General features: G+C 43.0%; 1 protein-coding gene across 3 annotated transcripts in view; it reads right to left on the bottom strand.

The window, feature by feature from the left end:
- Window positions 1-5236: 5236 nt before the first annotated feature.
- The window catches only part of TTYH2 (tweety family member 2), a 109475-nt gene continuing 93101 nt past the window's right edge, over window positions 5237-21610 (bottom strand). For 2 of the 3 annotated variants that reach the window (XM_060252170.1, XM_060252172.1), the window contains 3 exons: window positions 19725-19910; window positions 15132-15210; window positions 5237-7612 (listed from right to left, as the gene is read on the bottom strand). In XM_060252170.1, coding sequence (XP_060108153.1) covers window positions 7532-7612; window positions 15132-15210; window positions 19725-19910 — 346 coding nt within the window. In that variant the 3' untranslated portion in view covers window positions 5237-7531. The remainder of the gene's footprint in view (window positions 7613-15131; window positions 15211-19724; window positions 19911-21610) is intronic. The other variant, XM_060252171.1, reaches the window with a different exon arrangement.

Genomic DNA, 21610 nt, shown 5'->3' with positions numbered 1-21610 from the left:
TAATAAGCCAAGCTTGGACCCTATGTGGTTACATCAAGCACATAATAACAATGAGGTTGAATTCATGGCAAGAGGCACTCTTGACAATATGGCTGCATAGGGCTATCAAACTTTCCTTCCTGACTGTAAAAAAGTGATTTCTGCCATCTGGTGAAAAGTCTTGCTCAAGAAGAGCAATACTCCTCCCTTAGAGGAAGGAAATAATTGGCTATAGCCTATAAAGTAGCAATGCACACCCAAAGCTATCCATAGAGATTAAAAAAATTGTCACAGGCTATTGGTTTGTAACCTGTTATCAGATCACACCGCATGATCTATATCTACTTACTAAAAGCTAGCTCAATAAGGTTTTATATACCTTATTAAAGATATCTCAGGGGGACATGGGAGAAAATCCATCACATATATTGCAACATCCAAACATTTTAAAAAAAATTTGGAAGGCAAGAGAACACTGGTGTGATACCTCCCACTGCCCAACCCCATTAGAATACCAACCATAATATTTTGCACCAGCTGCAGCTTCTGCAAAGGCAGCCTACCATAGTAGTCAAGCCTCAATATTCTGAAAGCATAAATGACAGAGTTACCAAATCTGTTTCTGGTTTAAAAAGAGCCACAGCTTCTTCACACATAAAGGGCTACATAGTCTGGGTTCTTACCCTGTGCCAGACATAATCACATATGAGTTGTGGGTTCTTCTTGATTCCCATGCATAGTTAAAACCAGCAACATGCTGCATATGAAGAAGGGGTGTCAGTCTTCCTGCTGGCAGCATTTCCCCAATCTTAAGCAGTCCCAAGGGGGGAAAAACATGATTGCACTTAACTGTAACTGATGTTCATTGAATGTCTTCTGTGCAGTCCTACATTGGGACTGTATCTATGCAGTCCTGCTGCCAGAGAGAAACTTTTAGCTAAAAATCACTAGGGGTGCTGTACACTACAGCCAAGGACCATTTCTGCCTAAACAGTACATGCTCCAGTGCAGCCATGCCTCCTTCCCTCAGTTCCACTTGAGTCACTGCAAGCCTATAACAAAAATGAGCTTACAGTGGGGCAGGAGGGAGGGAATATGTGCCTTGATGAACATCAATTAAAGGTTAATGAAACTCTGTATTCATCTTTGGTCTTCTGTGCAATCCCACATTGAGATATTAGCAAACCACTTACTTGGAGGTGGGTATGATGCTCCGTATGAGATTACTGGAACAAAGAATGCAACACCACTTTTCCCACTTGTGCTTCTCTTCTGGCTTGCAGATTCAGCACATAATGCCTTACAAAAGTATTGGCTGAAGACCAGGTTAATACTCTGCAGAGCTCTAGGAGAGGAACCTCACTGGTAAACACTATGGAAGAAGCCTGGACCCTAGTGGAATGAGCACGGACCTCAAGCAGACAAGGGAGGAAAAGGAAAGGAAAGGTCCCCTGTGCAAGCACCAGTCATTTCTGACTCTGGGGTGACGTTGCTTTCACAATGTTTTCACGGCAGACTTTTTACGGGGTGGTTTGTCATTGTCATCTACATTTTACCCCCCAGCAAGCTGGGTACTCATTTTACTGACCTCGGAAGGATGGAAGGCTGAGTCAACTTTGAAAAACCAGCTACTGCCGGGGATCAAACTCAGGTTGTGAGCAGAGTTTAGGACTGCAGTACTGCAGCTTTAACACTCTGCGCCACAGGGCTCTTAGACAAGGGAGACTGGCCTGCAAATAGCAGAATTTTATCATCAAGACAATCCACCTAGAAGATGTCTAGGGGGAAGTACTCTTGCCCATATTCAGGCAAGCATAGCAAATAAAAACAACAGGATCCTTCCTGAAAGACCTAGACCTAAAACAATAAAGCTAATCTCGAATCCAGAGAGTGTAATGCCCCTTCATTATCTGGGGTTGGGAATGAAAAAATACTGGTAATCTCTTAGGTGGAATCTAGAAACTACCTTGGGCAAGAATTCCAGACAAGGCCACAAGACCACGCCCTCCCCCCAAAATTTTAAGAACAGAGGGTTGATTCTTAAAACAGCCAACTTACCCTTCTTGCTGAGGTGATGACTACCAAAATCCCCACTTTCATAAAAGGGAAGTGTAACAGGTAGCTAATGGCTTCTTCATGAGACCTGTGAGGACCACTGAGAATGTCTCTTGGGAAACTAAAGGATAAGTGTTAAACGAGCCTTTTAGGAAACATTTGGTGAACTTGTGTGTGAACACCAAGGAACCCTCCACCTTGGAGTGAAAATAAGATGTAGCAGCAAGATACACCATAACGGAGGAAAAAGTGAAGCTCCTAGACTTAAGGCTCAGCAGAAAACTGAATATAGTGAGCAAACTTGCTGTTTTAGGTGGGATATGAGGGGTGGTGGGGGGGACACACACAGAAAAGTGCTCCTAGCCAGCAAATCTGGGACATGTCTTCCAGGGACCTTGAGTTGCCACCTGCCAGGGAACAAAAACTTGGGGCCTTGGTAATGTGTCAGGTAGTGAAGAGGTTGATAGTGGATGAACCCCATGTGGCAAAGGTAAGGTACAAGTGGATATTCTGGAGGAACCACTTGTGGCTGGAAAATTTGGTCTGGCTCAAAGAATCTGCTTCTATATGCCGATTCCCCGCTAGATGAATTGCCTGCAAGTTGGTTGGTGTGATGCACCACCGCCCTTCTGCAGATTAGTTTGGTTTCACAACAAAGTCATCTGGAACCTGTGCCACCATGCATATATGTTATATATTGATGTTGTGCTGATTGGATGAGAATGGACTGACACTTTAAGATATCTGAAAAACAAGTCAGGATATTTCCTAACTGCATCTGTCCCATGTCTCTTTGCATTGATTTGTTGTTTGGACAAATGGTCCACTTGTTTGAAGAGGTTCGACCAATGCTCTCTTGTCTGTGGGAATCAGTTTTAGATATGATGTCAGTTTCTCCCAAAAGAAGAGCTGATAACCTGCCATTATAGCTTGGTAATTCAAAATGCGCAAGCCTACAGCTGCAGAGGAATAGATCTTCCTTCCCAGTGCATCAGTTTTCCTGCCCCCTTTGTCAGTTGGGGCTGCATGATAAGCCTGGTGACCCCTGAGCTGCATCTCCTCAGTGACGTGAGGAAGGTGGAGGATGTGTGGTCAGGAAAGGAGCAGTATCCTATCTAATTCTATATAAACCTTCCATGAGCCAGGATGTGGATGGAATGAGGGCTGGTTTTTGATGTTTTCAAGAAGGCCTTCTAACGTCAGAAAAGCCATGACTCTTGAAGAATCAGAATACAGTGGCCTAATATTTTGTGGCCATCTCTGTGTCTAAGGACTGAACTATCCCCAAGCATCTGCTCATCATACATTTTCAAATCTTCTGTGAGAGGAACAGAAATCAACTTCACTGCTCTTGCATCAGGGCTCAGCTCCAATGTCATCTTGGAACTCGTCTCAGACCACAGGACAACTTCCTCTGCCTCAGAACCAGGGATGGAGGTTTCTCTGAAACTGTGGCACATGAAGTGGTCTTATGTGCAGGAAACTGGTAGATATTTCCCAGAGCCAATTTTGATGTCAAGCCATAGTAACTTCCCCATTTAGCTAAGTAAGTTGGGGACTTAAAGAAGGGGTAAGGAGGCCATGGAACTGACAATCCCTCATAGGAACCAGCTGGAGGTGGAACCAATGACATCTCAGTCCCATTTCAACTCACATTCTGAGAAGGACAAAGCAAGTGATCCACCTTGTGAAGAACATGTTATAGGTGGAGGCAAGACTTCCTTCATGACAACTAGCCATGATGGTTTCAGGACTGGATGGCGTTGCTTTGGTTCCTAGTGCTCTCTGTGTTTTGATTTTGATCATTTAGATGTCAGTTTCTAAGAGTGTCTCAGAACTGATGGAGAGGGTGAGCAGAACTGGTGCTGATGGACTTGGAATGTTACACCGATGGAACTAACCTGGTAGAAGCTAAGGGTGACTTAGAAAGCTCAGGAACCAATTGTAATTTTTGAACAAATCTGCCTTTAATTTGGAAGCCCACTGAGTTCTGACTTTCTGCATTCACCTTTGGCAGACTCTGCAGGCAGACACATTATCATCCTTTCGCAGGCTGAGTAGGCTGAGTAGGCATAAATTATGCTCATCAGTTTGGGCCATTTTTGCACTATATCTAGTGCATTTTAAAAACCAACTCTTCTGGGACATGGTTCCAAGAACCTTCTGGGTAGGTATACAATTGCAAGGGGAATAACCTTCCAAAAGGGTTAAGACAAGCCTCAGTGACAACTTCCCAAGGGGAAAACTCACAAACCTGAGCAGAAAAATTTAAGACAATTGATGAGGAAGTGCATGCTAGAAAGAACAAATGGTGACACAGAAGGAACTGAGGGAAGGAGGCATGGCCATGCTGGAACATGTAATCTTTTAGGCGGCAATGGTCTTTGGCTCTGGCATGCAGCATACCTAATGATTTTTAGCTAGAAGTTTCTCTCTGGCAGCAGGCCTGCATAGATTCACTCCCAGTGGGGACTGCACAGAAGACCAAAGATGAATTTGCAAGTTCCCAGGAGAAGTTTTGCTTGCCCAGGACTGGCTCAGGTTGGAAAGTGGCATAGAGAAAAATACTGAAGCCCCTTCTCCACATGCACTGTGGTCCTGACCCTATTCAGGCATGACATACACACACGTATGCAAAGAGAGAAACTGAGAAGAATCTGTAAGTCATGTGTCTCATGTGTCCTTGTCAGAGACAGGGTTGAGACCCCAGGGCCCAGACCAAACTTTTGTACTCCATAATACGCAAAGAAGTCAAAGATGTAGACTTGAGACTACTGCTGTAACCTGGAATTCCAGGTTCGGAGACATTTCTAGAGAATCACTGCCAAAAAGCAGCTTGAATTAGTGGAAAAGGGGCTGAACTTTGACAGTGAAGATACCAAAGTATGATGATCATAATGACTTGGGTTTTGTGTGTATTCAGCTTCAAATTAATCCAATCTCCCAAATTAAGCTGATGCTGAGTAAGCTGGAGACCACTTTGCAGCAGAGTTCTAGTGCTACTCTGGGTTCTAACTCTGCAACTCATTATGCCTCTCAGGGGAAAAACGTCTTTTGGCATCTCAGGATTCAAAAGGACTTACTTTTTAAAAGCAAAGTACCCAATTTACTCACGGTATACAACTCCTGGGACTGTCATACCTTAGACATATATAATAATGGCTAGAACCATACGTTTATAAAAAATCCAGATATTAAAAGGTCACTTTTTAGTACAAGTCTTTATTCATTTGCTTCTCAGCCAGTACATACAAATCAGGCATAGCCCTGAAAGGAGTCTGAGATGAGGTTAGCTCACATGCGGTTTTTAAAAAAACAGGTTTAAATGGTGCTATTACAATGGCAAGATTAAAAGCATAAAATCAAGTTTTCCCTTCCACATGCCTTAATTTGTAGTCTGTCACATATGAGTTGGATGTAAAAACGATGTCACCATACATGATATGTACAAGTTATCCTTGATAGAAGACACAGTGAGTCATTTCTGTCAAGTAATTAAAACCTCCACGTAGCATCACATGCACAGGAGGGCAACTTTGTTGTACCTCTGCAGTGTTTAGCACTTCTATCCCTAAACAGAAGTTGGTGTAAACGATTCTGAAGGATGTGAGGCTTAAAATTCCAGCTTGGGAGTATTTTGTGGCTCTTTGTGCTTTGATAAGCAGGACCCATCCCTTTGGGTTCCCATGAAAGAGTTTATAATATTGCTATCAAACATCTTCAAAATATGTTTATTAATGATTTACTGAGCAGACACAACACAACCTAAACAAATACAACCTCACTGACTTCAAAAAAATTAAAATTGTTTTAGGCAAAAGGCCAAAAATAAGAACAGTAAAAGGACAGCACCAAAGCACCAGTGGATGGAGGAACCTCCCACCTCATCTGTTTGCACATGTTTTGGTCCCCTGGAAGTCTTTTTCCCCTCCCAGCAATCTAGCCTTGCTACCTGGAGATACATCTCCTTCTCAGACTAAGACATGCAGAAAGGCAAAAGAGATCATCTCAGTATCCACAAAAAGCTGAGAATTAGTTACTGTTTGTATTGACAGCTGAAACCATGTGAACAACCACTGCAGTGAGGAAGAGCAGTTATAGTTTAGAAAGATTTCCTTGATAAGTGTTGATAGCTGGAATTACTTCCAGTAACCTCTAAAGACACAAGCTGCTGTCATCTCAGGAGAAAGAAGACAATAATTACTTAAGAGAAACTGGGTGAACACCATTGTTTGTCAATACAATCATCACTGCAGCACTTTGGAGCCATTACACACTAATTCAGATCTAGTTTTCCCACGCTACTTAGCCCCCTCCCCGCAGAATGAGAGTAAAGAATGTTTAAGGTTTCTCACATACAAGGCAGTGGAGATTTCCATCTGCTTGGGAGCTTAATTTTGCTTTGTTTCTTAGGGAAATGGTGCTAAAAATGGATATTATGCAGGTTTTATATGTACATATAAATTATGAGTAATCTTCCATTAAAAATTCTTTTAAAAAGTTTAAAAAGTTATGTTTGATCTTTGGACAAATGATATAAAACATTGGAGGAAAATAAAATACAAATTAAAAACATGACAAATTAGAAACACACACAAAAAAAGAATCAATTTGTTCTAAATAATACCTGAGGCCACCATAGCAATGGCTGGTGAATTTCATGTTAATTTCAGGAACAAAGGAAACTGGTGAAGAAGGGAAAATACTGTGCAGATCTTGTCCCATATCTTTCAAATAGGTGCTGCTTTTGAGAGGGGATGCTGCTGCTCAAGTAGCACAGCACCAAGCTAGCAGAAGGCTTTGTCCAGAGACCTTTCCAGAGGAAAAACAAAATCCACTCTAATGGTTGGTATTGCATTGACTCAGCAGCTAGGAGCATTTTCTCCCGCGACAAGCTCCCATTTCCCTCACGGTTATTGTACACCACATGTCAGTGTTCTATTTACTTGTACAGTGTACTGGTCTTGTTATTTGCTCTTATTAAGAAAAAGAGAAAAGGAAGCTCAACCCATACTGTCAACCAAAGACAATACAGCCCCAAGAGTCAGTGCAAAGGAAAAGAAAATAGGAATTAATAGTCTTTGCACAAATTTGAGGCAATCCCAGATCTCTTCATCCTTCCTCCCGACCGCCCCCATGAAAAAACCAGGTTGGGGAATACAAAGCTCTGGCGGCAGGAAAGGACCAGGAGATAAGTTCAGGAGAAGAATGCAGAGCAGTCAGCTCAGAGGTTGGAGGTATATCATCCAGTGTGTGCAAGAGAGGAAGACTAAGAATTATGAACAAAAGCTGCCAGTTTGAACACACAGGATACCCCTCTGGGAAGATTATCCAGAATCCCAGTGGGCGTCTTCTTCCACTGATGCCTTCTCCAAATGCCCTTCTCTGCCACTTCGCTATGGAGGCATTCCTGTTCCCTGCAGTCCACATACCGTGAGTTTTTGTCAGGTTCCACTATAGAAACATTGTTTGCGAGGGTTTTTCTACAAGTTGGGTGCTAGGCTGGAAATTCGTTGCTGTGCTGTTGCCTGTGATCATCATTAACCGAAAGATAGGTGGCTCGCATACTTGGAGAATACTGAGGAAAGAAGAAAGACAGGAAAAGAAAAGTAAATCACATAGTATCAGCTGTTAGATGACAGACAGAGGTTGATTACTACTACTGTCATATGTTTAGGCAAAGTCCCTTAAGAGTAGTGTTAAAGCTATAAAAAATTTGTTCTGATCTGTTCTGTAAGTGTATGTGAAACTTGTTCATGCTATATGTTGCTGGAAACATCAGACCCACATATATCCTGATGATCAGTGTGGTGGGAATGAGATGGCAATAGAAAAAACATCTAGAATAAAGGAAACCAAGGGTTATGCCTTGTGTTGTTTTGGAAGGACAATGAGTCAAGTTGAGTGAAGAAACACTGAACAAAATCAAATATCTAAAATATTCTTCATGCAAGAGTTGGAGAAGGAAGGGGGAGAAGGAAGGGGATAAGAAATTGGTTTTGTTCTGAAAGATTCAACAGTTCAACATATGAACTCTGGGTTTGTTTTGTAAATGCCTGCTACCAAAATATTTGTACCATCTAACGGATTGTTGAAAGATCCCCAACTCTTTCAAGCAACAAAAAATTCCTGCTATTCTCTATCACATCGATTCAAACTCCCCAAACAAGGATGTTCCAAAGTTAAAATTATGGATGTGAATTGCTTTGTTTTCTTGTCAAGGCCTCCACATGTAATAACAGGCAAGGTAAAGATTTTGAACAAGCTCCCCTCCACCCAAATATTATCTCTAGTTCTGGATTCCACAAAGGGCTTCAATGAAGAGGATGGAATGAAATTCCCTATTTATATGAGAAAGTTACAGAAACACTTAATTACTCAATTGGCATAAAAGTCACTGGGCACATTACTTTTCAGCGCATATTCTATGCTAAAAATGTAATATTTGCATTGAATGCATATGTCTGCCTTACACTTATCGTTATTGTCTCCACTGACTCATAAGGTCACAAATAGAGCTCTTTCACATTATCTGCTTCCTGGTTCTTTTAACTGGAGATGCCAGCAATTTAACCTGGGATTTTCCACATGCAGAGCAGGTTCTTTGCAAGAATTCCAGCAACTAGCAGATGTTTGATGATCCGCTGGAAATCGAGCACTGGTATGTGGGTGAGAAAAGGCCTATCTCTCCTAGAACAAGCACACTGCAACTAGAGACCACTGTAAATTCCTTTCTGGGTGATTCTCCCCGCTCCCCAACAAAACAGTTGTCACATGCTTCTTAAATAGAATCCACATGCACTCCTGCAAACCCTGATCTGTTGTTAGAACTTCACGTCTACTGCACTCAGCAGCCAGAATGCTTATAGTAAATAGAGTGATGAACTTTGAACGATTTGGTTTCAAATACCTATTCACCTTTGAAACCGAGGGCCTAACTATATGGAACACTGTTCCTCAGTCCATCCTTGCTCCTGCCAAGCCAATGTATGCTAGGAATTCCTGGCTGGAACTTGGATTCTCATGTGCGTGGGAGCCATTTGGATCAGGACCATAGTGTATGGGGAAGGGAATGGACTAAGTCTCCTGCCCATGCCATTTGCCCAACCTACAAAGGCCCAGGGAGACTTTATTTGCACCCCTGTGGAAAATTACCTACAATGATGGGCTACAATTTTCATTATACCAATAGGCTACATGTAAGTTTCCCCAAGAAACATAAAGAGTGGCTTCTCAGGACCATTTCAAGTCAGGAAAACAGGTGAGGAAAATGCTAAGCCATTTCTTCATGTACGCCATAGCTTTAAGCTGAATAAGCAACATGAGAATCCAAGTTTCAGTCAGGAATTCCCAGTAGACATCCACTTGGCAGGACCTTGGGATGGACCCAGAAGCAGTGTATCATATAGTCAGGCCTGAGTGGATACTTTTTGGAAAACCATTAATTCTTTTCTGCTTTCACAGGATTATTGGGAAGAGGAAATGGGAATTCCCTGCTGCCTTAGTTCCTTGGAGGACTGGTAGGGCACAAACACAATAAAAACTGCAGTAATAGTGGGAGCATAGCACTAAGGAATAACAGTTGAGTTTTGTCTGTCTGCAAAGACCCCAAGAATGAGAGAGAGAGCCAGAATGTGCATATGCACAGAGAGGTGGAGCACTGGGAGAGACTCCTGCATACTACAGTATTGAGGAAAAATTATTCACAGTATCTTTCCGGAACTCAAAAAAGCTTGAAAGCCTTTCCCCAAGGGATTTAAATCCTATTTAAATTGTACTGTTTTGTGTGTGTGGAGGGAGGGACTGGAATTAATCTGGCAGTGTTTAGCTTCATACTCATCCTTGAGCTTTCCAATAACTGCACGCTCTGCAACAGCAAGATTAAAACCTTCAAAGCTGGCCCAGTTCCAGCACCCAGAAAAGCAATTTAAAAATAGTTCTTGCAAAGGATGGTGCAATAGTCATTGGGCTTTTTAAAAAACGGAACTGTGCCAGTCTGAATGGGCTTTGAATCCTCACTGAATGGGAGTTCATGGTTACAGTTTTGCTTCTTTTTCCATAAAGCCACAATATCACAAAAATCTTGAGAGGAGTTATCATCAAGGACACAGCTGTAACTAAGGCAGCTATTCTTTCTCTTATACACAGATGTGCACCTCTAATGAGAAGCTTTCATGAGACCACCACCCAGGTGCACACAAAGATCAATGTACATCAAACTGGCATTTCCACAGTGTATTACACACCAAGCCTCAATCTGTCCATGCTGTGGACAAGATTGAGTTCTGTGTTGGTTGAGGGTTGCCAATTCTTGCTTGGGAAATTCCTGGAGGTTTAGAGGTAGTGCTATAGAGCCATCCATTGAAGCTGCCATTTCCTCCAAGGGAACTGATCTCTGTAGACAGGAGATCAGATCAGTTCTAGGAGAACTCCAGGACCCATGTGAACATCAGGAACACTATGCTGGCTATGCCTAGTTCAGTGTGATATGAGAAACTGATGTGGAAGGAACAGGACTTGTGAGTGCCTTCCATTTCCTTCTTCTCTATAGCTCCATTCTGGGCTGCCCTGGGTAGAGTATGCCTGGGAGAACCCTGATCAGGGAGTGCCCAGGTCCCCCCACCCCTCTGATGCCTTGTCTTATGCTCACATCATTCTTATCAACTACCCTCACTCCCTGGCTGCCTTCATGTCCTTCCCAGACAGCTCACTCACCTGCCCCTCCTGTCTGTGTTCCCAGCTGCAAACTCCTCATGCTCCTGACTGTGCTGGACATCCTGTGCAAAGAGGAGCATGGGAGGTGATGGCTCGCAAGGGGTAGCTTGGTGAAGACTTCAGTGGACCCTGCTGGAAGTCCCAGGCCCCAGCAGCTGCCCTCACCTTGGTGTATGATGCCAGCAGCCCTGTCTCTATATTTTCTGAAACAGAACATGTGCAACTGTACCACCTGAGAAGTCTTCAAACTGTATTTACATTGGAAGGTCACTCATTTTTCAGGCAGGGATGAACACTGCAAGGTATTTTTTTCAGGTGAGAGGCATTTGCAAAGGACAAAGAAGAATGAAGGCACTTGTCTCTGTTTCCCCTGGAACCAAGTCACACTGGAAGCTAAACTTAGGCTAGTAATAATCAGAGATAAGGCTATATTTTCTTCAAATACTGACATGAAACCAAACAAAGAAGGAATTCCTAAAATTTCTGCCTTTTTATTCAACATACTGTTGATGAAGACGGATGTTCTGAGGCATCTTTTTCAGCTAGTGGTGTCATTTTGTGTGACATCCCCATGGATGGCACCTCTGTTGCAGGTCAGACCGGAATACTGCAATGCATAGATTTCAAAAAGATGGTTTGCAATATTACAGCAGGGTTCGGAGTATGTGGAAAATAAGCCTAAAAGTTAATTGCTGAGTATGTTCCTTAGCCAAAAAGTGGGCACATGGTGGGCACTCTTTACTATCTGGTAAGTAGTTTAAGTGGGAATTTTAAATTAAGGGAGTTATTTTTTTCTTTTATTGACTGATATGCATATCCAATTAAAAACCTTGTTACAGAACATCAGAAAAACAAAGCAAAACAGTAGCTACTCAGTGACTACAAATCTCTTTTCTGTGGCTACAAATCTCTTTGCCTTCTGATTGCTACTTCCCAATCTTTGTTTCCCCTGCTTTCAGCTTCAAACAGAACTCTTTAAACCAGTAGTAGCATGGGTCTACTTTCTACATCATGGGTTGGATCTTACAGGGCCTGCTGATGGAAGGGCTCTCTCCCTCACCTTCCTCTCCCACCAGAAGTCCCCATGACTCCTGAAGAGTCAGAGGTCAGGGTCCCCTGCAGACCAAAAGACTAGGAATGGGCACAAACTGGGAAAATGCAGTTTGGTTCATTATGTGTCCTGTTTACAAATCATGGACCATCATGAATTTTTAGCTGCTTCACAATGGATTGATTTGTGAGATGGCAAAATGCCTCCCCAGCATGTTAGAGGCACCAAACTCACAAGAGATTTCCAGCTGACTCTCCTCTACTTGCCTGGCAAGTCTGGTGAGGTTTGGATTGATGGTGTCTGAGTTATAGCCTCCCAAAGAAGGTGTCCCCAGAAATGACTGTCATTTCCCCAGAAAGCACTTTCCTGAGGGAACCTTCTGGGGTGGTGGGGGGTGAGGCTGTAAGTCAGGCTCCATAAATCCAATCCTCACCAAACATGGAAAGCAGGTAGAGGAGAGTCAGCTGAAAATTCCATGTGAATTTGGTGTCTCTAGCTTGAACAGGATCTATTTTATACACTTCTCAACTTCTTCAACCTGCACATGTCAAAATGACTGCTGTGATGTAGAGGAGCATCTGGGGAGGTCTATAGTGAGTTTGGTGTCTCTAGCTTGCACAGGATCCATTCTGTACACTTCTGAACCTGCACCTGTCAAAATAACAGATTCAGGAGTGTATAGAACGGATCCTGTGCAAGCTAGAGACACGGAACCTACTCAGGTGCTCCTCTACATGCCCTCCGAGGTATGGCTTTGAAGTTCTGTAAACATTTTGATTAAGCAGAGATAGTCTGTTTGGGAATGTCTCCACTCATGAACCTCCACGAACAGCTTGAAAGTTCATGCTGGGTGACCTGTTACAAATTTGACTTTGTGAAGCAAGAACCAGTGAAAATTCATCACAAACTTTCATTTGTGAACCTGCTTATACCAATCCCTACAAAAGACACAAAGGCTGAAGGGCAGCAGAGAGGAGGGAAATTGGACAAGATTTCTGCTGCCAAAAGAGGGAGGAAGGAGAGCCTTATAACCAAGGATGCTTATAAACAAATAACCAGTGCTTGTAGAGGGAAAGTTTGGAAGGCTAAAGCTCAGTATGAGCTGAGGCTAGCAAGAGATGCTATAAACAATAAAAAGCGGCTATTTTCTTATGTTCAAAGTAAGGAGAAAAAAGCAAGGGTAGGTCCATTACAGGGACAGGAAAGTGAAATTGTTACAGGTGATGACGAGAGGGCAGAATTGCTCAATTCCTACTTTTCCTCAGTCTTCGCTTGTGAGGGAAACGGTGCTAAGCAGGGCAAAAACAGAACACATGATGAGAGAAGGGAGTTCAGCTTAGGATCAGCTTAAATAAACAAAGATGAACTGCATCCAAGAGTACTAAAAGGACTTGTGGATGTAATTTCTGAGCATCTGGCTATTATTTTTGAGAATTCTTGGAGAACAGGTGAGGTGCCGCAAGACTGGAGGTGGGCAAATGTTGTCCCCATCTTCAGGAAGGGGGAAAAGGAGGATCCAGCTAACTACTGACCTGTTAGCTTGACGTCTATACCTGGAAAAGTTTCAGAACAAATAATCAAACAGTCAGTCTTTGAGCATTTAGAAAGGATGGTTATGACTACTAAGAGCCAGCATGGGTTTCTCAAGAACAAGTCATGTCAGACTAACCTTATCTCTTTTTTTGAGGAAGTTACTACCTTGCTGGATCAGGGGAATACAGTAGACACAGTTTATCATGATTTGTAAGGCTTTTTGATAAGGTTCCACATAATATTCTTGTCAACAAATTGGTAAAATATGGTTTGGATCCTATTACTGATAAGTGGATCTGTAACTGGTTGAGAGATTGCACCCAAAGAGTGCTTGTTAATGGTTCCTAATCCTCTTGGAAAGGAAGGACAAGTGGAGTGCCTCGAGGATCTGTCCTGGAATCTGTTTTGTTTAATATCTTTATAAATGATTTGGATGAAGAAATAGAGGAAATGCATATTAAATCTGCAGATGATACTAAATTGGAAGAGGTAGCAAATACAGTAGAAGACTGGAGAGTCAGGATTCAGGATGATTTTGACAGGCTGGAAAACTGGGCTAAAACAAAATGAATTTTAACAGAGATATGAGTGAAGTTCTAAATTTAGGTAAGAAAAAACAAATGCATAATTATAGGATGGGGAGACTTGTCTTGTATGTGTGAAAAGGCTCTACAGATCTTAGTGGACCATAGATTGAACATAAGCCAACAGTGTAATGCAGCAGCTAAAAGGGCAAATGCAATTTTGCACTCTATCAACAGAAGTATAGTGTCCAGATTGCACAAAGTGATGGTATCACTTTGTAAAAGTCTGGCATTTTGAAAAGCCATGATTCCAGAACTGTTATGATTGCTAAAAGGGAGAGGAGATTCACAGCACAGGGAACTCAAATCATGGAAAGGTCTTTAGGAGGGAGCAAAACAAAAACCCTGCCCCAAAGAAAGGAAAGATACAACAATTAAAAAACCCCAACAACAAATAACCAACTTACTCTTGAAGGGCAACATAGCTCCAAAAGAGTTGATGCAAAAACAAAGCAAATGTTAGCAGGCAAGATATGTTTCAAAGGAACATTACACTAAACTGAAAAGAGTACTTTTGCTTACAGTGAAAGCAAGTTTAAAGAAAACTTGAAAGGCTTATCAAAACAAAAAAGTAAGCAATAATATAGTATCTTCTTGTTAATTACAATGTGCAATTCTTTTCTCCAACAACAATACAACTAAGGAAATGTTAGTGTGCAGAGGAAAAATTAAAAATATGGCACTGTGTAAACAAGGTTAGAGAGTGTTAAAATAAACAGCAGACATAAGTGGGAAAACCCACCAATGTGATAGGAGAGCCTCCATCCAACAGTCTGCAGGTGTGGCAGTGAGCTGAGAGCCAAACACCATAAATCATGGAGTTGCTCTCTTACTACCAACACTGCTGCTCACAAGGATGCAGCCTCATTGGATTGCACCCAAGGCTATCTACAGATGTTGCAGCTACACATCTGTGGGAACAAGGAATGCCAGCCACCAAAAAGGCAGGACTTCCCAGCAGTTTTTGATCTTCCCACAGATACAAAATTCAGGCTCAGACTGTCATTTTCGGTGAGGTTTGTTCAGCAATTTTTTTAAAATAAAAAAGTTGCTCTTTTCCTCATCTCTAACATCAGAAACAAAACTATTTTAAGCTTCTGACAAAAGCAGGAGGCTTTCTCGTCCCAATTTAAAATATATGTGTGGTTAGTAGAAGCAGAGGGAAATAAAAGGGTGTGTTATAAAAATGATTTGGCCTCTGACGCCCACCGTACCGTGGGGGGAGGCGATCCTCTTCCAATCAGTGGGACGTTTTCATAGCGTGGGTTCCCACCAAAGAGCACAGCTTGGTTCCTGCAGGTAGAGAGGAGCAAGGTCAGGATGACAGTCTATTAAATGACCTCAGTTGCGAGCCTCTGTCTAGGAAATATTCCCCTGAAGTTCCCACAGAAGTAGCCATCCTAACTGGGATGAGGAAGGAAGGAGGGGGGGGGGGGAAGAGGAGATTTCTAACTCAACGAGCTGGCTGTTGGGAACCAATGGCAGTCTCCTATAGTGCCACTAGGAGGTGGTGAGAAAGCACACACATATATTTGGCCTCTGGTCCCTCAGCTCTCCTTAACTCCATCCTTTGCCTATGTCACTCACTGAGGAAAACTGAGTCAAACCAGCATGCACTTCATGCTTTACTGTGTGAGTGGCCTTGGTGAGTGAAGGGTAGGACAGTGAGAATTAAAGAGACAAAGAAAAAGATACACATGTATTTTCTTTTCCTTTCTCATTGAGCAGGAAAGAAGTGGAAGGAAACAACTCAATACTGCTGGTCCACTAGAAAATGACCAGTGATTGACAAGTAGATTGAGATCAATATTCTGCCTATCTTATGGATTTTCAGTGTTCATTCTACTGCACCTTACTTGGTGTAGGCTGGAAAGGTTGACATTTCCACACTTAAGCTAATATTAGTGATCCAACAGGCAGTACTCAGCCAATTCCACTACATGCAGCCATGCATGTGGTACAGCGTGCTTTCATGGGACTGTACTACATGGTGGTACAAACCGAGGAAAAACTTGCCCTAAAACTTTCCACTATTTCAAAATCTTCCTACTTAAGGAAACCTGCCCCCAAGTCAGGCATTCTTCAGTGGTATGTTTGAATCAGCTCCCATTTGTTCCATATCTGGAATGGGCAGATGAAAGCGTGCATTTGGGAAACACATACAGCTGAAACATACCATACACATAGAAGAAGAAACAGCTTTACTGCTGTAATTTCAAAATTGGTACAGACTCAAAAAACAAATCTGAGGGTTTATTTTTAAATTTTCAGCCATTATTAGTTTCATCCAGATCTTGCAAAAGAGGATTAAATGGTTCTTTTTCACTACAAGGAAATCCTATTATTCCTGAATAACTCTCTCGATTTAGCATTTATAACCAAGAGGGACATAAAGTCATTTATTTGTGAAAATTCCTGTAACGTGCTGATGATATGTTACAATAGTGAACCTAAACATAAGGAGGGTGGTGGTGGAACTGTTTGCTTTGGGACAGTGTGTGTGTGTGTGGGGGGGGGGGAGGGTCAGGAAAATAGCACAATGCCCACGGTTAACAAAAGGCTGTATATTAAATACATGAAGAAATTCAAAAATATGATACAAATATGATTTTATCAAACATTCCAAAGAGAACTAGTCCCACCCCTATACAAGGTAAGTACAATGCAGACTCGACAGCAAGGCACTCTAACTATGTGGTCCATTTCCAGAGAACTTCCGCTCCTTGCACTGTACTGATGTTAAGCTGGAAAATGTCCAATAAATCCAAATTCTTTGTTGGTCGTTGCACACATATGTTGTTAAAGTGACGAAATGCTAGCCGTGTTACCCCGTTTCCACAGGCTTCCTCAGGTATGTGTGCTCTTAGGACTCATTTTCCAAACCATTCAAGCACTTCGAGTCATGCGACAAGGGTGGCGTCAATTGCCAGCCTTGTTGCATGACTCTAAGTGCTTGAATGGTTTGGAAAATGAGTCCTAAGAGCACGCATGCCTGAGGAAGCCTGTGGAAATGGGGTAACACGGCTAGCATTCTGTCGCTTTATGGCCAGGGGCCTGCATACCTGAAGGACCGCCTTCCCCACATGTTCCCTGGAGAGCACTTCGGTCTGGATCACAAAATCTACTTACAATCCCTGGCCCTAAGGAGGCCAGGCTCATGTCAACTAGAGCCGGAGCCTTCTCTGTAGTGGCCCCAAGCTGGTGGAATGAGTTGCCGGAAGAGGTCAGGGCCCTGCGAAAGCTCATACGGTTCCGCAGGGCCTGTAAGACGGCACTCTTCCATCAGGCATTTGTGATCTAGGCTGTTGGCCACTACAGTTTATAGCAACATGTGAACCACCACCAACAAGTTGCAGAGAGGAGAACTTAAGATCTGCTATACAGAGAATTATAAAATTGGAAAATGTAACATCGTGGCACCGAATTTTTTTTTTTTTTTAAAATGTATTTTATGTCTGTTTTATTCTATGTTTTATGGTTTTAATGCTGTACTATTACGTTGAATCATGCACATGCATGACTGTATGAGCCGCCCTGAGCCCGCCTCGGCGGGGAGGGCAGGATAAAAGTGGAATTAAATAAATAAAAAAAATGTGTGCAAGGACCAACAAAGAATTTGGACTTATTGGACATTTTCCAGCTTAACATCAGTACGGTACAAGGAGCGGAAGTTCCCTGGAAATGGACCATAGAGAGAGAGTGCCTTACTGTTGAGTCTGCATTGTACTTACCTTGTATAGGGGTGGGACTTGTTCTCTTTGGAAGGTTTGATAAAATCATTTTTGTATCATATTTTTGAATTTCTTCATATATTTAATATATAGCCTTTTGTTAACCGTGAGCATTGTGCTATTTTCCTGATTCACTATATACGGTTTTCCCCTGGTCTTTCTGCCTATTTTTGTGGGGCGGGGGGTGGGGGGGAGAGAGCAATGCCTCCCCACTGCTGAAGTAACTGGGCTGATGCTCCCTCACACTGGGATGTGCAGCCTACTGAAAGTAGCATAAGGCAGAGAATTGACATCCATATTCAGATATGCAGGATAAGACTTCATGGAGAACTGAGATTGGCCAGAACAACAACATGCAGTGAATGCAGGAATTGGTATCAGAAAAATAGCTAAGATACGTACCACATTTTCTTTCTATTAGAACATCTCCCTTTTTTTGTCCAGTATTGAATCCTATCAAGTATTAGATTCCCCCTCCTCCAAAAAAACAACAATGCATGACTGCTAAAGGAACAAGTTCATAGCTGGCTGAGGCCTAAACTACATTTTACAGGTTGCTGAATACCTGCTGGTGGCAGCCACACATTCTGTGTAACATTCTGCTTGGGCCTGACAAAAGAACTCACCTGTATTGCTGTTCCTTGACCAAGCTCTTTTCTCATCCTTTCTCCTCAAGCAACTGATGTGATCTCTCAAAAAGAGAGGTAAACAACAAACAGTTGGGAGGATATAGGAAGGTGCTAAACAGGCAAGCCTTCCTCATCAAATGAAAGAGCCATTCCAAAAACTATTCCCTAGATCAGGGGTGTCAAACATTTGTTATGAGAGACGGATTTGACACAAATGAGACCGTGCTGAGCCAGGCCATGTCTATCAAAATGTAATGCCAGGTAGCAGAGATAGACAAACACATTTTTTTAGCACTTGTTGGTCTGAAAGGTGCTTTCTTTGCATCTCTCTCATGCCATCCAGGCTCTCTCAGTTGTACAGCACAGCTACAGAGCCAAGCCTCTATTCCTTCTATTGGCTGAGGCTCCTCTCCCTCCTGGGCCCTGGGGAAGGAAGGAAAGAGCCAGAGCTTCCTTTGAACCAAGCTATATTACCCCTCCTTCCTCCCCAAGGGAGTGCCTCAGTCAGTGGAGCAAATAGAGGCTTTCCTCTAGCTCCAGTGCAATTGAGCAAGCTTGGCAAAGCAAGCTATGATGCAGAAGGAAGCAAGCAAGAGGAAGAAGGAAGCAGATGACAACCAATTGCTCAGGGGGCTGACAGGAGCCCTCTGGGGGCCTGATTTGGCCCCTGGGCCACATGTTTGACACCCCTGCCCTAGATAATGAGCTAGCAAACACACAGAATAGTGATACCTCTTAAATAGACAAAGTGCTATCTGGTGAAAGAAGATATAACAACATCGAATGCTTACAGAGTATTAGCCAACTATATCTTGTCAAAAAAAGTATTGTTTTACCCATTTCGTCTGTTATACATTCCTTAGGAGATTATCACTTCAAGGACTGTATCTACAAGACTTTTGAGAAGACCTTCTAGAGCACCTGCCCAGTTGGCAATACTTGTGAATTCCTGCTCCAACAAAAGAGTCTGTAGAGCTTTAAAATTTGGCATGACCCAGAGCTGATTCACCCACTGAGTAGTTGGAACATATAACTAGGGTATCTAGTCTGTAGGGGATACTGGATAGCCAGTTGTTAGGAGGGTGGGATGGAGACACATTGTGGTTTTCAAAAGAGCAGGATGGAGAGGAAGCATATGTGAAAGTGACTTATGAGTCTCAGAAGGGGCACATGATCCTGGAGAGTGAGGGATGGAAGGCAGCCAAATAGCTTGGGCTATGTCTGCAGTGTTCTTGGGACCTACACAAGTCCATACATAGGCTTGGATGCCTAAGATATTAATGACTGATCAAGATGGATAGCTGTGTTACTCTGTCTGCAGCAGTAGAAAAGAGCAAGAGTCCAGTAGCACCTTAAAGACTAACAAAATTTGTGATAGGGTATGAGCTTTTGTGAGTCACTGCTCACTTCTGAAGATAAGATACCAGTGCTGACATTTTGTACTCACATGTACTCAGACACTGGGGCATTGGAGATGGTCTGTGCTGGAAGTTGGAGACTGGTCTGACTGCCCAAGCTGCTACTATAGCTGCAGAAACTACGAAGTTGCCCACGTGAAGGGTTGTGGGCTGCAATACGCCGGGCCTGTGGGTTGAAAGGGTCTTCTTCATCTATGTCGTCATATTCCCGGTCCCTGGGAGCAAGAGAGAAACAGTTCAACAAGACTTGGGGCATTTTTGCACAGGGCTTACCCCGGAGCGACGTTCCTCTTCACCGTGCAGCGTCTGTGCGGATTTCGCACCAACTGCTCCGCAGAACCGGAAGAGCCGCAAAGTCCCGCGGCTTTTGCGTCGCAAATGTAAACTGGTTTTTGGCGGTTTACATTTGCGACGCAAAAGCCGCGGGACTTTGCGGCTCTTCCGGGTTCTGCGGAGCAGTTGGTGCGAAATCCGCGCAGACGCTGCGCGGTGAAGAGGGACGTCGCTCCGGGGTAAGCCCTGTGCGAAAACGCCTTTGGCAAAAGACACCAACAGAACCCAGCATGCTCAAAAAAATTATTAGGTCCTGCCAACAAAATAGTTACATCTATAGAAGAATGTTGACTGACACTAGCAATACCCAGTATAGTATTCCTGCAAATTTTTATTTATTTATTTTATTGGGTTTATATCCCACACAAGTGGGCTCAGGGCAGTCAAAACATATAAAACTTAACAACGGTTAAAAGCATAATCTAAAACAAAATTTATACCAGTGCAAAACAAGATAGTAGCTTAACAATAAGATTCAGGTAATCCAAAATGTCTCCTGCAAGGTGTTAGTCTTTGCATTGAGGCCAATGCTATGGATAGGGGAGGCTGAGATGACTGAACGTCTGTTTCAGCTGAAGGCCTGGCAGAACAGCTCCATTTTGCAGGGCCTGTGGAACTGTAGGAAGTCCCACAGGGCCCTGATCTCACATGGGAGCGCGTTTCACCAGGCCGAGGCTAGAGTGGACAAAGTCTTGGCCCTGGTTGAGGCTAAGCGGAAGTCTTTCGGGCTGGGGACTACCAAGAGATGTTGATCAGTAGAGTGCAAGGCCCTCTGGGGCACATACAGGAAGAGACAGTCCTGTGGGTATGGTGGTCCCTGGCCTCATAGGGCTTTAAATGTTATCACTATAATCTTGAACTGAATCTGGTACCACACACATCTGCATCAGCAAGTATGCTGCTGCATTCTGTGCTAGATCAGGATCAAGGGCAGCCTCGAATAGAACACATTACAGTAATTTAGCCAGGAAGTGACCATTGCATGGATCACTGTAGCTAAGTCCAGGGAAGTGAGTAGGCATGGGCCCAAAATGAATCATGAATTACAGTTCATGCTCAAAATGGGCTGATTTCTGGTTCATTTTTTCCAGACAGCCTAGCAGGTAGAGGAGAGCTCGCTGAAGAGTTTGATACCAGTTTTGCATCTCTAGCCAATTGGGGGGCTGTTCTACCTCCCAAATTAGCAAACCACCTAAGGATACCTGTTTTGGGGGGCTGTAACTCGGCTCCTCAAAATCCAATTCTCAACAACCTTGGAGAAGAGGTAGAGGAGAGCCACTTAAGAGTTTGCTGCAAGTTTGGTATCTCTAACCTGCTCAGAGGCTACGCCTTTCTGAACCATTCTACTCCTTCCTGAACCAAACGAACCAAAACACCATGAATTGGTTCAGGAAATTGAAAAAAACCATGAACCGAAATGATCCAATGAATTGAAACGAAACATGACAAACCATAAAATGAAATCAACCACCATTTTCACATTCCATGCCCCTCTCTAGAGAAGAAAAAGCCCTTGATTCTGATGAAACTGTTCCATGATCAGAGGTAGCAGGAATAAGCAAGCAAGAATAAGGATTTAGAA

The sequence above is a fragment of the Heteronotia binoei genome, chromosome 13 (assembly GCF_032191835.1).
Source record: "Heteronotia binoei isolate CCM8104 ecotype False Entrance Well chromosome 13, APGP_CSIRO_Hbin_v1, whole genome shotgun sequence".
NCBI lineage: Eukaryota > Metazoa > Chordata > Lepidosauria > Squamata > Gekkonidae > Heteronotia > Heteronotia binoei.
The sequence above is the reverse complement of the archived record's forward strand: the minus strand, read 5'-3'. Positions and strand labels throughout refer to the sequence as shown.